At 48.8% G+C, this 16,087-nt stretch overlaps 1 protein-coding gene across 3 annotated transcripts in view; it reads right to left on the bottom strand.

The window, feature by feature from the left end:
• Positions 1 to 211: 211 nt before the first annotated feature.
• LOC140391911 (microtubule-associated tumor suppressor candidate 2-like) overlaps positions 212 to 16,087 on the bottom strand; it is a 766,862-nt gene continuing 750,986 nt past the window's right edge. For all 3 annotated transcript variants that reach the window (XM_072476954.1, XM_072476953.1, XM_072476955.1), the window contains 3 exons: positions 9,274 to 9,393; positions 5,652 to 5,749; positions 212 to 4,878 (listed from right to left, as the gene is read on the bottom strand). In XM_072476954.1, coding sequence (XP_072333055.1) covers positions 4,668 to 4,878; positions 5,652 to 5,749; positions 9,274 to 9,393 — 429 coding nt within the window. In that variant the 3' untranslated portion in view covers positions 212 to 4,667. The remainder of the gene's footprint in view (positions 4,879 to 5,651; positions 5,750 to 9,273; positions 9,394 to 16,087) is intronic.

Here is a 16,087-nt window from a genome sequence, read left to right as displayed (position 1 = left end):
TACAAATCTTATTGAATTCTTTGAGGAGGTGACCAAGCATGTGGATGAAGGTAAAGCAGTGGATGTAGTGTACATGGATTTTAGTAAGGCATTTGATAAAGTTCCCCATGGTAGGCTTATGCAGAAAGTAAGGAGGCATGGGATAGTGGGAAATTTGGCCAGTTGGATAACGAACTGGCTAACCGATAGAAGTCAGAGAGTGGTGGTGGATGGCAAATATTCAGCCTGGATCCCAGTTACCAGTGGCGTACCGCAGGGATCAGTTCTGGGTCCTCTGCTGTTTGTGATTTTCATTAATGACTTGGATGAGGGAGTTGAAGGGTGGGTCAGTAAATTTGCAGACGATACGAAGATTGGTGGAGTTGTGGATAGTGAGGAGGGCTGTTGTCGGCTACAAAGAGGCATAGATAGGATGCAGAGCTGGGCTGAGAAGTGACAGATGGAGTTTAACCCTGAAAAGTGTGAGGTTGTCCATTTTGGAAGGACAAATATGAATGCGGAATACAGGGTTAACGGTAGAGTTCTTGGCAATGTGGAGGAGCAGAGAGATCTTGGGGTCTATGTTCATACATCTTTGAAAGTTGCCACTCAAGTGGATAGAGCTGTGAAGAAGGCCTATGGTGTGCTCGCGTTCATTAACAGAGGGATTGAATTTAAGAGCCGTGAGGTGATGATGCAGCTGTACAAAACTTTGGTAAGGCCACATTTGGAGTACTGTGTACAGTTCTGGTCGCCTCATTTTAGGAAGGATGTGGAAGCTTTGGAAAAGGTGCAAAGAAGATTTACCAGGATGTTGCCTGGAATGGAGAGTAGGTCTTACGAGGAAAGGTTGAGGGTGCTAGGCCTTTTCTCATTAGAACGGAGAAGGATGAGGGGCGACTTGATAGAGGTTTATAAGATGATCAGGGGAATAGATTGAGTAGACAGTCAGAGACTTTTTCCCCGGGTGGAACAAACCATTACAAGGGGACATAAATTTAAGGTGAAAGGTGGAAGATATAGGGGGAGTGTCAGAGGTAGGTTCTTTACCCAGAGAGTAGTGGGGGCATGGAATGCACTGCCTGTGGAAGTAGTTGAGTCGGAAACATTAGGGACCTTCAAGCAGCTATTGGATAGGTACATGGATTACGGTTAAATGATATAGTGTAGATTTATTTGTTCTCAAGGGCAGCACGGTAGCATTGTGGATAGCACAATTGCTTCACAGCTCCAGGGTCCCAGGTTCGATTCCGGCTTGGGTCACTGACTGTGCGGAGCCTGCACGTCCTCCCCGTGTCTGCGTGCGGTTTCCTCCGGGTGCTCCGGTTTCCTCCCACAATCCAAAGATGTGCGGGTTAGGTGAATTGGCCAATGATAAATTGCCCTTAATGTCCAAATTGCCCTTGGTGTTGGGTGAAGGTGTTGAGTTTGGGTAGGGTGCTCTTTCCAAGAGCCGGTGCAGACTCAAAGGGCCGAATGGCCTCCTTCTGCACTGTAAATTCAATGATAATCTATGATTAATCTAGGACAAAGGTTCGGCACAACATCGTGGGCCGAAGGGCCTGTTCTGTGCTGTATTTTCTATGTTCTATATGCAATGGTTGTAAATGTTGCACCTGTTCAAAAATTGAAAGAGGGACAAACCTGGTAATGACAGGCAAGATAGCCTAATGTGAGTGGTGGGGAGTTTTTGTCAGACCATAATCTATGGCAAAACTGACTTTCATTGGGAAAAACCTGGGAGAGTCAACATGAGACAAGGTATGCCTGATAAATTTGGTGGAGTTCTTTGATGAAATGATGGAGAGTTGATGAAGGTAGTACAGCTGATGTAATGTCGATAGAGATTGTTGAAGTGCAACGTAATAAAGAGACATTTGCAAAAGTGAAGCCCGCAGAACTGAAGCCACAGTAGCAGCATGAATAAACAATTCGCTAAGAGACAGAAAGTTTTTCAGATGGAAGGAAAGCAAACATTTGTGTTGTGCAGGTAGGAATTAGAAGCATTGCTCTTTTTGATGTATATGCTGATAGGCTCCCCTTCAATATTGACTTACAGTACTGGATAGATTGTGCACTGCATGATCAATTAAAGCAGGGGGTGCAAGCAGATTTAAATTCCCTCGAATACTGCGCACAATTCTGGTCGCCACACTACCAGAAGGATGTGGTGGCTTTGGTCAGTCGCTGCATACTCTTTGGTGCAGTTCGAGTAGTGGCCAGTGCTTCCAATGGTGCTGCTCAGAACGAAGAGCTGCCAGCACTCTGATTAGAAAATGGGAGCCAAAGGGATGGGAACCCCAACAGCAGCTAACTAGCAGGCGGATTGGCCTAAAATAAGGCCAGAGCCCCCCAAATGGCCAAGGCAGTGTTTCTCCTGACTTTTCAACCTGCGACTGAGATCCCCATTGCCCCTCCAAAAACCAGCCCTAAGTATGCCAATCACCCATTGCAAGTGCGTGCCATGCACAGCACCACTGAGTTATTGGCACCCATGAAAGACAGCAGCAAAGTCTCCGGGTGAATTCAAATAAGATTGCATCCCATATATTGATTTCACAGGAGTGAAAATGATCCTCGTTTCTCGGATTTTTAGATTTAAAAATAACAGAGATTAAATTGGACATTAATTTAATAAATGTGAATCTTATGAAAAAATAAATGACATCATGCATCTGAATGCACTGAGCCATTAAATTTAAGGTTTTCAATAAATGTCCATAACTGGCAAAGAAAGTTTGAGGATTACAGCTATCATCTCACCCACTGCTCTCTTCCTGTCCTTTCATTGTCCCAGTTTATTTTGACGAGTCAGAAAAAGGTTGCCATAAGAAATAGGAACAGGAGTAGGCCGTTCGTCCCCTTGGGCCTGCCCACCATTCCGGCTGATTCGACATTCCTCATGTCCACTTTCCTGCCTTTTCCCTTGTTGCAGTACCATTTTATACATGAGCAGAATAAATTAAGATAATAATAAAGCAGTCTGTTTGTCTGTGCAACTATAGTGATTGGCTTCAACAACAATTCATTATGAAACACTTGGGAAATTTTCTGAAGCATGCGAAGAAGTGTGTTATGAATGCATTCCATTCTTCACCTTCTATGACAAATGATATCGTTTTTTGGGCTATAGTTTTCTGACTTGTAGAACTAGACAGAGGAGGCATTGACGATCTATATGATTTCATAATCTACATCGATTCTGTGAAATGTAATTTTTGGGTGAATGAAACGTCACAATCTCCGAATGGGCAATGTAGCTATATTCATTTTTTTAAAAATTGTTGATATGTGAGCTAAATAAAGATTGGACTCCAGCTGTGCTCCAGCCCGTGGCTGCTATCACTAATATTTCTGCATCCATAACTGCAACTGCTAACAGCACTTAATCAAATCCACTCTAGTTTATTTCCAGTTATTAGCATGAAAGTTTATGATGCTTTCTGGGCCTTTCGAAATGTTCTGACATTTCATTAAAATATAACCCAAAGATAGAACTGTTCAGTTCACACTGGTAGGGGAGATTTGGGCATGCAGTACAACAAGCTCAGCAAGTTTCAGAGTGCAGCACTGGTTTTGATTTTCTGACCTTGGTGGTCCTTTGAGGAAGGTCCTTTATCTCGTGGCAATCTGTTTATTATGTTTTCAGCACTTATTTGCGGTTCTGCAGGTAAGGTGCCTGTGTGTGAATGCTGAAAGGCTATTATGGGTCTTTCTTTCAATATCGGTTCAGTTTGTAAGTATGTACATCCACTGCAAGTTGGAGCAGTGCACCAGCAGTGCATGTATTCCTTAACCATTGTTTGAATGGAGTGGGAAACCACTGACAACAGAAACAGGTTACCTAATGCCAACCTTCGGCTACAGAATAACATTTTTTTTTGCGAGCTAATGAACTGCAAACACATTGCGGAGAAAAAGAAGGCAGCTTTGGGGTCTAGCTGAATAGCTGCTGCTGTGTCAAGGGCAGTAGTATTGTTCCATCTCCAGCTGCTGGTGTACACTTCAGTGATCTGTAGCACCACCTGGTGATATTGGACTGCATTTTCCGTCCCCTCAATACTGTGATTTTGTGGTGAGGAGATTTACTCGAGGGAGTCATTACCACACTCTGTTGAGGCGATATTTTAAAAGAGGCACCAGGCTTGGATATTTCAACAAATGTGTAAAAATATATAATTTTGCATTTTCGTCCAGTATTAATGGCAAAAAGCAAAATCCTGAACTCTCACTGAAAAGTAATTGTCTTCAAACTGTTACTAGAGTGAACCCAAAAAGATACATTTGGGCTATGGTTCAAATAATTTAAAAGCCCATCTAGTTAAGGAAAATCTCCCTCCTCGATTTTTGCATACTGGTCAATAATAGGTAATGGTTGGCCCTAATACAGTTGCAGAAGAGTTTCCTGATATTAAACTGTACAAGGTACATCTTTATAAGAAATAATGCACTGAAAATGCATTAGTCAGTGACTTCAATAGCAAGGCCTACCAGGAACTTAAAAGCAAATCCTCTTTGCTTATTGCTGTATGCCAATAAGCATGCTCAAAGCAACTTTTGTAAATCTGTACCATTTACAAATGGTGACTCTTCTTTGAGCAAAACCAAGCATAATATTCAGCAGTTAGAGCTGAGCTTCATGAGTAACATTAAGATGGCCCACGTGTTTTCATTCTAATGCCTTTTCATCATCTTGGATTCGCACTCACTGCTGATGGGACGAGTGTGCCCTGAGAAGACTGGAAGTTTGAAGAAGATGGTGCTATTTTGACCGGACTAACAGGTTCTCCTGTCTGGAGTCTCCAGACCAGCTCCTCGTTTGTTCTGCTCAGCCTTTTCTTTTCCTTGCTTTCCTTTTCAACATGTTCGTGCAGTGTTGCATTTTCCTCAGATAGTTGTCTGTAAGAACAAGTAAAAAAAAACATTTTTGTCCGAAACAATCAGTTTTATTACCGAGGTGCATTTAACTGTCCCTCCTTCTCTTCCTCCTTCTCAAACAGCACTTCAATAACCTAAAGAAATTGAACACCTGAAAATAGTTCCATTAAAAATCGACACGTGTTTCCTCTTATCCTTGGCTCAGTGATAACACCCTGGACTCTGAGGCAGTGAAGACCATTTTTCAGGGCAGGAAAACAATACGTGCAAGAAAAACAATCAAAGGCATTTTGAAAATGAGCCCCGAGCCAGCTTCCACACTCCTAGCAGGATTCATGGGAATCGCATCGAGGGAAACTATCAAGGAAAGGCCTGTGGTTTCCTGTCCATTGAGAATAAATGGAAAATCGTATACTGCACATTTTCTTTTAATTTAGAGTACCCAATTCTTTTTTTTCAATTCAGGGACAATTTAGCGTGGCCAATCCACCTACCCTGCACATCTTTGGATTGTAGGGGTGAGACCTACGCAGACAAGGTGAGATTGTGCAAACTCCACACGGACAGTGACCCGGGGCCGGGTTCGAACCCGGGTCCTCGGTGCCATGATACAGCAGTGCTAACCACTGCACCACCATGCCACCCCTGTGCATTTATGATGTATTCCTCTCCGAGCACTGTTCTATCAGCTGTCATGCTTGTCAACATTCTGCCTATTGTCTCAAGGGTTGCTTTACATCCTTGGTGTAGAGAAGCTGTGAAGCTTTTTTTTTTACTTGCACGTGACTATTTACCTTGTTAAGGCAACATTGTTGTCGATCCTGGCTTTCAGGTCTTCATTCTGTTGTTGAAGTACTTGAACTTTTTCTTCTAATACCACATTCTTCTCGGCCTGCAAAGATGATATAAAAACAGCTTAGTTTCCCAAATCTAGATGCATCGTGCTGAATATTATCATGTAAGCATGATGATTTGAAAGTCTTACAATATAGCCAGAAGCAAAGGCCAGGATTTCCACTTCCGCCCGCGATGGAAAATCTGACAGACTATTGCAGATCTGTTGACTTTGGGTGGGAATTTCAGTTCTGAGTTTGAATGTTGTACCTGTATTGCGATTATTGATGTTCAGAACATTGTCCAGCTAAATATATGAAACAAGTAGACTTGCCGGGCGGATTCTTCAAATGGACATTCCACTGAGACCATAAACTTAAAAAACCATGTGTGTGATCACACAGTCATCTATTAGTTATGCATTGAAAATCATGCAAATTGTGCCTAGAGGATTCTAATATATGCTCCTCTGCACAGGCCGTACACACTTGGACGTTAGCCGTATGGGTCCAAACATACATTGGTATTACTCAAATAGAACTGGAATGTATCATGCCAATGTTCTTTAAGGGCATGTAAATGTAATTTAATTGTGTAACTCCAGACTGTTACTGCACCATGTTGAAATGTGTGCAGTTTCTACCTTTTCACCTCCATCTTTGTCTTCACACAGTCAGGTTTTATGCTTGCACTTTCTTCCACCATTCCCTTCTTTTTTAAGTGCTGTGCATACTTTTTTCCATTTCATGTCATTATCGAAGAGAAATATCCCGGGCTGGATTCACTGTTTTTAAGGCTAAGTGACGACGCCAGGAAACTGTGGCGTTTTACAACTCCAAAATCGGTGCCGAACCCTCACCGGGCTAGCAGCCGCGCCGGGTGAAACTCCTGGCTCCCACGATATAAATCGCTGGAGAATGGCTAGATCTGTGGCCGCGCATGGCGATGATCTGCAGAGGTCGCGCCGTAAAACATGGCACCGGCCTTGCGCAGACCCGACCTGCCAAATACTGCCCCCCTGGCCACCCCCACCAGGCCCCCCCAGTTTTTGCGGAAGCCGCCCCCCCAGCAAGCAGCACGGCTCCCGGTCGACTGTGGTGGGGCTGGACACAGTCCCCAGTTGCCACGCTGGGTTCCCGACTGCTGAGACCATACGTTCCCCGCGCAATCGGGAACTCAGCCCACCTGGGGCGGAGCATTTGGGGAGGGGCTTCAGGTGATGCGCCAACGCCTTCCAACGGTGTGTGGCACGTGATGCGATGACGCCATTTCGGAGGGAGCGGAGGGTAGAAAACTGGCGTCAAACCGGTTTGCGCGTCGGAAGGCATTCTCCGCCCAACCGCCGATTACGATATCAGCAGCGGGCAATGGTGAATCCCGCCCCTAATCTATGGGAGTAAAGTGAATAAGGAAAAAAATCCAAAATTTTCTTCTAGTTTCCTTAACACTGCAGGCAGAATTTTACAGTCTCATGCTGGCAGATTTGCTGGTGTGAGAGGGGTGGGGATAGGACCAGTAACACCTCTATGTGGCCTTCCTGCTGTCCTCCTGTCTTCATCTGACTTGTCTCCATCTTTACATTGGTGGGCAAAGCCTAGGGCAGCCCAGTTAAAGCTCTTGAGTGACCAATTATTAACCACTAAAGGCTGTTTCCTGTTCAGCCAAAATCTTGAGGCTGGCGGGAGAAGTTTGGGGGGAGGGGAGAAGCCTAGCAGGTCACCCTCCTCGGGTCTTGGGCAGGAGAGTCGGGCGCCTCCCTCAAGGGCCCCGTTACCACATTGGCAGCCACCTTCCAAGGTGTGCCCCTGTGGATGCTCTCCCTCCACCACTGGTCTCCATGAAAACCCCCGGACTTTATCTCCACTCCCCGCTCTGAAAGACATTCCACTGCACTTACCTGGTCGTTGTAATTCCAGTCCTAATCACTGCTGTTGCTCAGACTAAAAGCTGCCGGATAATCAGATTGAGGGGCAGCTCTCTGAGGAGGGACTTCCACTGGAGTGTGCCAGGTTCGGTGGGGACGTGTTCCCTGCTGACTCTACGAGTGGCACAGTGGCAAAATCCTGCCCTACATATCACTTAGCGTGGAAAGGATGAGGGACAAATATGTATTCATCAGCTAACTTTCTTATTGGGAAACTGCCAGGATTGGATATACAGAAAATAAAATTGGGGGAATGTCAAACAGGCAACCAATCCAATCCCATCAGAATCCTGCCAGGAGAAATAACTTCAGGCATTGGCGAGCATACGTGACACAGAACGCCGCATCTGGTCCTGATCCTGTCTTTGCCCTTTTTCTGCACACATACCCTTCCAGCAAGATCAATCAATTGTAATTGATACATTTGCTCTTCCCGAACCCAAGGCACAGAATAGGGGTTGAATCTTGGCCTTCTAAGTCTGTTTATAGCTTAGAGACGATGAGGTAAATTATCAGCTGTACTCTGGGCATGGAGCATTACTTGCCAAAGGAAATCCAAAAATTGGGGACCCTACCACGTGATTTTTCATCATTGAGGCCATAAATTTTATGAGGTGGAACACATTTCATAAAATGTCTCAAGAGAATTGAAGACAAATGGTTACTCCAATAATTCAAAACCACTGGGCAGTTCTTTGTGAAAACAAAATCAGGAAGAAGAAAGCTGTAAGGACTTCCATTGGCAGGGGAGACTAGGACCCGGGGGCACAGCCTTAGAATAAAAGGGAGTCACTTTAGAACAGAGATGAGGAGAAATTTCTTCAGCCAGAGAGTGGTGGGTCTGTGGAATTCATTGCCACAGAGGGCGGTGGAGGCCGGGACGTTGAGTGTCTTTAAGGCAGAAGTTGATAAATTCTTGATTTCTCGAGGAATTAAGGGCTATGGAGAGAGAGCGGGTAAATGGAGTTGAAATCAGCCATGATTGAATGGTGGAGTGGACTCGATGGGCCGAATGGCCTTACTTCCGCTCCTATGTCTTATGGTCTTAACTTTTTAACCGAGGGAGCAAATCTCCGGCCGCGTTGGCCTCTCGCTTGAGCACAACACGGCCGGAGAATGACAGGAAAACTCTCCAGCGAGCCTCCCGGTGGGCTCTGTGCCGCGCGATATTCTCCGGAATCCCGCGAGACGCTGGAGTCGGAACCCTGTCCCATATGGGCAGGACCGAATGACACTCGCGGACGTAGGTCATAAACCTACATACGACCTCCCTGCGCAGGATCCAGCAGCCTCCCGTAATTCCGCGGCCTCCCCAGCGAGGCTTCAGCCGGGCGCCAATCAATGCTGGCCCACACAAATGTGGACCAGGTGGAACGAAACCAGGGGGATCTCCCAGGCTGTGGGAGACCACTGGGTGGTCAGGGTAAGTGCAGGGTGGCTCCCAGGCCCTCCCTTTGGAACCTGGGCGCCCTGTTCATTTCAACAGCTTACTCCCAATTTAAAGCAGTAAGTCAGAATTCGGTAAAGCCTGAGTGCTTTACTGGAATACGACATCCTGCAATATGATACTTTCAAAAAACTTCACAGACATAGCAGACTGAAAAATTGGATCTGATCCATGCAGGCTTCATGAATAGAATCACAGATATTCTTCTTACCAGTTTTTCCAGTTGCATTATCTTTTTTTCTTGGTGGTGGATTTGTTGATTTTTCATTTCAAGAACATGTTTTAAACTGTTCATATCTTCCTCCAGGTGCTGGTATGGTGCCAAAACAACCTGTCAACAAAAATGAACAATTCATTGAACAGGAAAATGCTGGAACAACTCCCTCACTTCAAACCGAAGCTCCCCATTCATTTCAGTCGACTGAATGATATTGCTGCATCTGGAGATCTTGGCATCATCTGGAGCAGCTCCCTGGATTATAGAAGTACAAGGCATCTAAATTATGAATCCAACAAGAAGTCAACAAGAAGACAATATAATAGTGGCTCTGAAAATACAAATACTAAAATCAGCATTAATATCCAGGTTTTTATTTTTTGAAAACAATAGTACAAACGATTGCAGTATTCAAAAGAATGCTTTAATCCATCTCTATTTGTCTGATATCCCACATCTCGACTGGCTCTTTTGGCAAACTCTGCAATCTCTGGCTGATGTCATTAACCAGGGTTGAGTATCCGGGTAGCTTTGGCTTCCAAGAAGCCATCCTGACATACTGCCATTGCCTTCAAATAGAGTTGGCACAAGCCGTCGCCTTTTAATGAACGCGCCGTGAACTGCTGAGTGGGATAAAGTTATTGACCAGCTCTCCCAGAGCTCCTGATCATTGGCCAATTGCACAATGCCAGAGTAGAATTTATTTTGATTCGACTTCTAGTGATATCATGTAGGAGGAAATCGAACATTGGGTAGCTCCTGCTCGACACTTGTTTTTTTTGGAACTTAATGCTGGGTCCCAGGAGAATCTGTCAATGAATAGGTACAGGAAAACATCAGGGAGGAGGATGATGTCCAAAAATCAAAAGAAAACCGCCGTGAAGAAGGGGGCGAGTGAAGGTTCACCATCGAGGGTAACTGGAAAAATGGCGGAGGCTGGGTGGGGCCGCACCATTCACGGCACAAAAGATGACCGAGATGATGGCCGTGGAATTTGAAAAGCAGTTAGCTAAGCACATGGAGGTGATGAGGAAGGTGATGATGGTGGAGAAGGCGATTACCCCAGTGAAGGTAGCAGTGTTGAAGACATCGACAGAGGTGCAGGAGCAGGGCGAGAAGCTGAAGGGAATGGAGGAGGCCTTGTCGCGACACAGCGATCAGTTCACCTTGATGGGTGAGGAGCTGCAGAGGGTGGTGGAGGTTAACAAAGGTCTGAGAGCGAAGGTGGAAGACCTGAAAAACAAATCGAGGCAAAATCTGAGAATCTTGGGCTTGCCCGAAGGGGTGGAGAGCCCGAGTACTTTGCCAAGAAGTTGGCGGTCCTGTTGAGGGAGGGAGAAGATCCCTCTCGGTACGGACTGGATTGGGCTCATCGGTCGTTGAGGCCCAAACCAAAGGTGAATGAGCTTCCAAGAGTGGTAATAGTTTGTTTTCACAGGTACCATGTGAAGGAGAATGTCCTGAATTGGGTAAAGCAGAAGCGGGAGGTGCAGTGGGCTGGAGCTGGTATATGTCTTCACCAGGACTTAACCGTGGAGTTGGCGAGGAGGTGGGCAACTTCCGAGCGAGTGAAGACGGCACTGTACAACAGCGATGTGCCATTTGGCGTGGCGTATCCAGCTAAGTTGAGGATGACCTACAACACCAAAGACTTTTAATTCGAGACTGTGGAAGCGGCAGAGGCGTTGTGAAGCAGAAGGACTGGGGCAGGTGAGAAATGGGACTGAGGATTGGTCTTGGACTGAGGGTAGGGGGTGGAAGATTGTATTTAGTTCTGTTTCTTATTTCATGTTGTTACATGTGTTAAATGGAGTAAAGTTGCCTATTTGGATAAGGTAGGAGTTGGGATTTTCTTTGCATGGCAGTTTTCTGGGGTTTGTGTGTTTGCACTGGGTTTGTTTGTATGACGGAAATTTCTTTGCTTTCCTGGGACCAGGTGGGGGAATGATTTGGAGGGGAGTGGGGCCTGGGCAGGGCCTGGGCAGACCTGGGCCTGGGAAGGGGCTTCCACACTCGCAAGCTCAAGCTGGCTAGTGACCGGGAGTGTGGTGGGGCTGCTGACATTGGAGCCTGGTTGAACAGGGCCTAGGAGGTGTGAAAATTAGGGAGTGGGGACCGATACTGGGTGAGGTGTTTTCGAAAGGAAATAGATGGGGGGATTCTGGGAGGGGGGGTGGGGAAAGGATCCAATGGCAACAAATGGCCGGCGGGCCAGGCCCAGTGGGCAGGGCCCAGAGTTCAGCAGGGGTGGGAGATCCCCAGTCAGAATAGTTACCTGGAACATGAGGGGTTTGGGGGGCCAGTGAAGAGGTCGAGGATGTTTGCGCACCTAAAAAGCTTAAAGGTCGATGTTGTCATGCTCCAAGAGACTCACGTGAAGGTGAAGGATCAGATGAGGCTCAGGAGGGGCAAGGTTCGACTGTCGGGAATGGAGGGTAGCAGTTTTGGTGGGTAAGTGAGTGAGGTTCCAGATGGGGAAGGTGATGGCGGACCAGGGGGTATATATGTAATAGTAACAGGGGCTTTGGAGGGGAGGTTGGTGGCGTTGGCCCTGGCTGGGATGATGCAGGAAGGTCCTTGGGGCCATTCCGGACTTCGATTTGCACGAACTAATAGTGGGAGGGGATTGGAATCTGGTACAAGAGCCAAGAATGGACAGGTCAAAGCCACGCTTGCTTGCCCAGTTGGGGAGGGCAAAGGTGTTGACTGGGCTTACGGAGGAAATGGGAGGAGTGGACCCATGGAGGTTCTTGCACCCGAGGGAGTGGGAGTATTCGTTTTTCTCCTCGGTCCGCAAGGTTTATTCGAGGATAGATTTTTTTCATAGAAGTGAAGGCATTACTGGCTGGGATTAGGGGATCAGAATATTCGGCTATAGCGATCTCGGATCATGCACTGCATTGGGTGGACATGGTGCTGGAGTGGCGAATGGATTGTTGGGGGACCGAAAGTTTTGTGAGAAAAGTGATTGAGGAGTATGTGGGGTTTAACTGTACAGGAGGGGCATCACAGGCAGTGGTATGGGAGGTCCTGAAGGCGGTAGTGAGGGGAAGGTGATATAATTTAAGGCCAAGGTGGATAAGGAGAAGTGGAAGAAGCGTCGAAGGCTGATAGAGGAGATGTTGGAGATACATGTGGGAAGGCAGATTCATCGCTTTTGGACAGAAGGAGGGGGCTTCAGGCTAGCTTTGACCGGTTGTCCACAGAGAAGGTGGTGCACCGGACAGCACGGTGGCCTAGTGGTTAGCACAGCTGCCTCACGGCGCTGAGGTCCCAGGTTCGATCCCGACTCTGGGTCACATTCCGTGTGGAGTTTGCACATTCTCCCTGTGTTTGTGTGGGTTTAGCCCCCTGATGCATGATCAATGACCACTAAAGCGAGGTTGTAGTCCGACTGAAGGCTTTAATAAGCTGGATGTTTCCCCCAGCAGCTCAGGTACAGAATGAAGGCTGCTGGGACGGCACGGGCTCTTATACCCCGCCTATCAGGGCGGAGCTACCATACATCCTAACCAATAGAAAGCATACAGTTTCCACCAATGGTGCTTTAGCCTATCAGGTACCGTAATACCTATACCACCTTCACCCCCTGTTAAAAAAAGAGTCCGGCGGGGGTGGTGGCCTGAAACTACAAAACATGGCAACATGGTATAATTAGTTATGGAGGTACCGTAATACCTCCGTGCAGTGTTGAGTAACTATTTACAATTCTGATAGCTATGTACATTTGATGGTTTATATTTACAGATTACAATTAAAATGAAGCAATCAGTCGATCAGGGGCCCTGATCGGCCTCTGCGATCGTCGGAGCTTCGGTGGTGACTCCGATGGAGGCTCGGGCGTCTGTGACTCCAGGAGCGTGGCTTCAATCTCCATGGCAGCTTCGGCACCCCTATACGGCGCTGGTGGGGAAAACGGTTGACCTGGGGAGGGAGCACCTGCGGGGTGCGTCGGTGGGTGGGGGGCCTAGACGGGGCCAGCGGGAGGACCGATCCTCCTGTAAGGTGCACTGGTGGAAGGGAGAGTGGGACTGGTGGTTGGGTTGTGCGTGGGGCGCCAGGTCCCGTAGGGAGACCGTATCTTGTCGGCCGTCGGGGTACGCCACGTAGGCGTACTGGGGGTTAGCATGGAGCAGATGGATCCTCTCGACCAACGGGTCCGACGTGTGCGCCCGCACGTGTCTTCGGAGCAGGATGGGTCCGAGAGCTGCCAGCCAGGTCAGGAGCAAGGTCCCAGAGGAGGACTTCCTGGGGAAGACAATGAGACGTTCGTGAGGTGTCTGGTTGGTGGTGGTACACAGCAGTGACCGGATGGAGTGGAGGGCATCCGGGAGGATTTCCTGCCAGCGGGAGACTGGGAGGTTCCTGGACCGTAGGGCCAGTAGGACGGTCTTCCAGACTGTTCCGTTCTCCCTCTCTACCTGTCCGTTACCCCGTGGGGTTGTAACTGGTCGTCCTGCTGGAGGCAATGCCCTTGCTGAGCAGGAATTGACGCAGTTCGTCGCTCATAAAGGAGGACCCCCTATCACTATGTATGTAAGCGGGGAACCCGAACAGTGCAAAGGTGCTATGGAGGGCCTTGATGACAGTGGTTGCGGTCATGTCGGGGCAGGGGATGGCGAATGGGAACCGGGAGTACTCATCAATCACGTTCAGGAAGTACGTGTTGCGGTCGGTGGAGGGGAGGGGGCCTTTGAAGTCCATGCTGAGGCGTTCAAAGGGACGGGAAGCCTTTATCAGGTGCGCTTTCTCTGGCCGGTAGAAGTGCGGTTTACACTCCGTGCAGATTTGGCAGTCCCTGTTGGCTGTCCTGACCTCCTCGATGGAGTAGGGCAGGTTGCGGGTCTTGACAAAATGGAAAAAGCGAGTGACCCCCAGGTGGCAGAGGTCCTCGTGGAGGGCTCGGAGGCAGTCCACTTGTGCGGTGGCACATGTGCTGCGGGACAGGGCGTCAGGAGGCTCGTTTAGGTTCCCGGGACGATACAAGATCTCGTAGTTGTAGGTGGAGAGTTCGATCCTCCACCGCAAGATCTTGTCATTTTTGATCTTGCCCCGCTGCGCATTATCAAACATGAAAGCAACCGACCATTGGTCAGTGAAGAGAGTGAATCTCCTGCCGGCCAGGTAATGCCTCCAATGTCGCACAGCTTCCACTATGGCTTGGGCCTCCTTTTCGACTGAGGAGTGGCGGATTTCGGAAGCATGGAGAAGGCCACTGGTCTGCCCGCTTGGTTGAGGGTGGCTGCCAGAGCTACGTCAGACGCATCGCTCTCGACCTGGAAGGGGAGGGACTCGTCGATGGCGTGCATCGTGGCCTTTGCAATGTCTGCTTTGATGCGGCTGAAGGCCTGGCGGGCCTCTATCGACAGGGGAAAAGCTGTAGATTGGATCAGGAGACGTGCCTTGTCCGCGTAGTTGGGGACCTACTGGGCGTAGTAACTGAAAAACCCTAGGCAGCGCTTCAAGGCCTTGGAGCAGTGAGGGAGGGGGAACTCCATAAGGGGGCGCGTGCGTTCAGGGTCGGGATCTATAACTCCATTTTGCGCTACGTAGCCGAGGATGGCTAGACGGTCGGTGCTAAACACGCATTTATCCTTGTTGTATGTAAGGTTAAGGATTTTTGAGGTCTGGAAGAATTTTCGGAGGTTGGTGTCGTGGTCCTGCTGGTCGTGGCTGCAGATGGTGACATTATCGCGATACGGGAGTGTTGCCCGTAAATCGTACCGGTCAACCATTTGGTCCATCTCACGCTGGAAGACCGAGACCCTGTTGGTGGCACCAAAGGGAACCCTTAAGAAGTGATAGAGCCGTCCATCTGCCTCGAAGGCAGTGTATTTGCGGTCTGTGGTATTATAGGTATTACGGTACCTGATAGGCTAAAGCACCATTGGTGGAAACTGTATGCTTGCTATTGGTTAGAGTGTATGATAGCTCCGCCTTGATAGGCGGGGTATAAGAGCCCGTGCCGCCCCAGCAGCCTTCATTCTGTACCTGAGCTGCTGGGGAAAACATCTAGCTTATTAAAGCCTTCAATTGGACTACAACCTCGCTATAGTGGTCATTGTGCAACTTAGCCCCCACGCGGCGAACTCAGCGGCAATCTTTAAGCAATTGCTGGCGTGCTTTAAAGGGTATCTCGAGACGGCCGAAAACGCACCCACGGGAGAGCAGAAGCTGCACGTCCTGCACTCAAGGGTGAGCCCGGAGATTTACACCCTCATCGAGGAAGCGGAAGACTTCGATGCAGCAATAGAGCTGCTAAAAGGACAATATATTCGCCCGGTAAACCAGGTCTACGCCCGGCACCTGCTTGCAACACGGCGACAAACCCGTGGGGAATGGCTGGAGGAATTCTACCGTGCACTCCTGGTGTTGGGCAGAAGCTGCGGCTGCCCGCAAGTTTCGGCGAGCGAACACACGGAACTCTTAGTCCGGGCGCTTTCGTGGCAAGTATGCTATCGTCACAAATCCACCAGCGCCTGTTAGAAAAGGACACCCTGGGTCTCAGGGAGGCACGGGCCCTTGCAGGCTCCCTGGACGTGGCCTCCAGGAACGCCCGCGTTTACGCTCCCGACCGCACGGCAGCTCCCTGGGCAGCGTGGAACCCCTCCGTGGCCGACCCCGAAACGTCCCCCATTCCCCCACAGGCCTGTGCTGCAAGGCGGCCTGGCAACCCAGAGGAGCCCGGCTGCTACTTTTGCGGGCAGGCAAAGCACCCCCGCCAGCGCTGCCCGGCCCGCACATCCACCTGCAAGGGATGCGGCAAAAAGGGCCATTTCGTGGGGGTATGCCAGGCCCGAGCGGTGGC

Source organism: Scyliorhinus torazame, chromosome 15, assembly GCF_047496885.1.
Source record: "Scyliorhinus torazame isolate Kashiwa2021f chromosome 15, sScyTor2.1, whole genome shotgun sequence".
In the NCBI taxonomy this organism is placed as follows: domain Eukaryota; kingdom Metazoa; phylum Chordata; class Chondrichthyes; order Carcharhiniformes; family Scyliorhinidae; genus Scyliorhinus; species Scyliorhinus torazame.
This window is presented reverse-complemented; position numbering and strand designations above follow the sequence as displayed.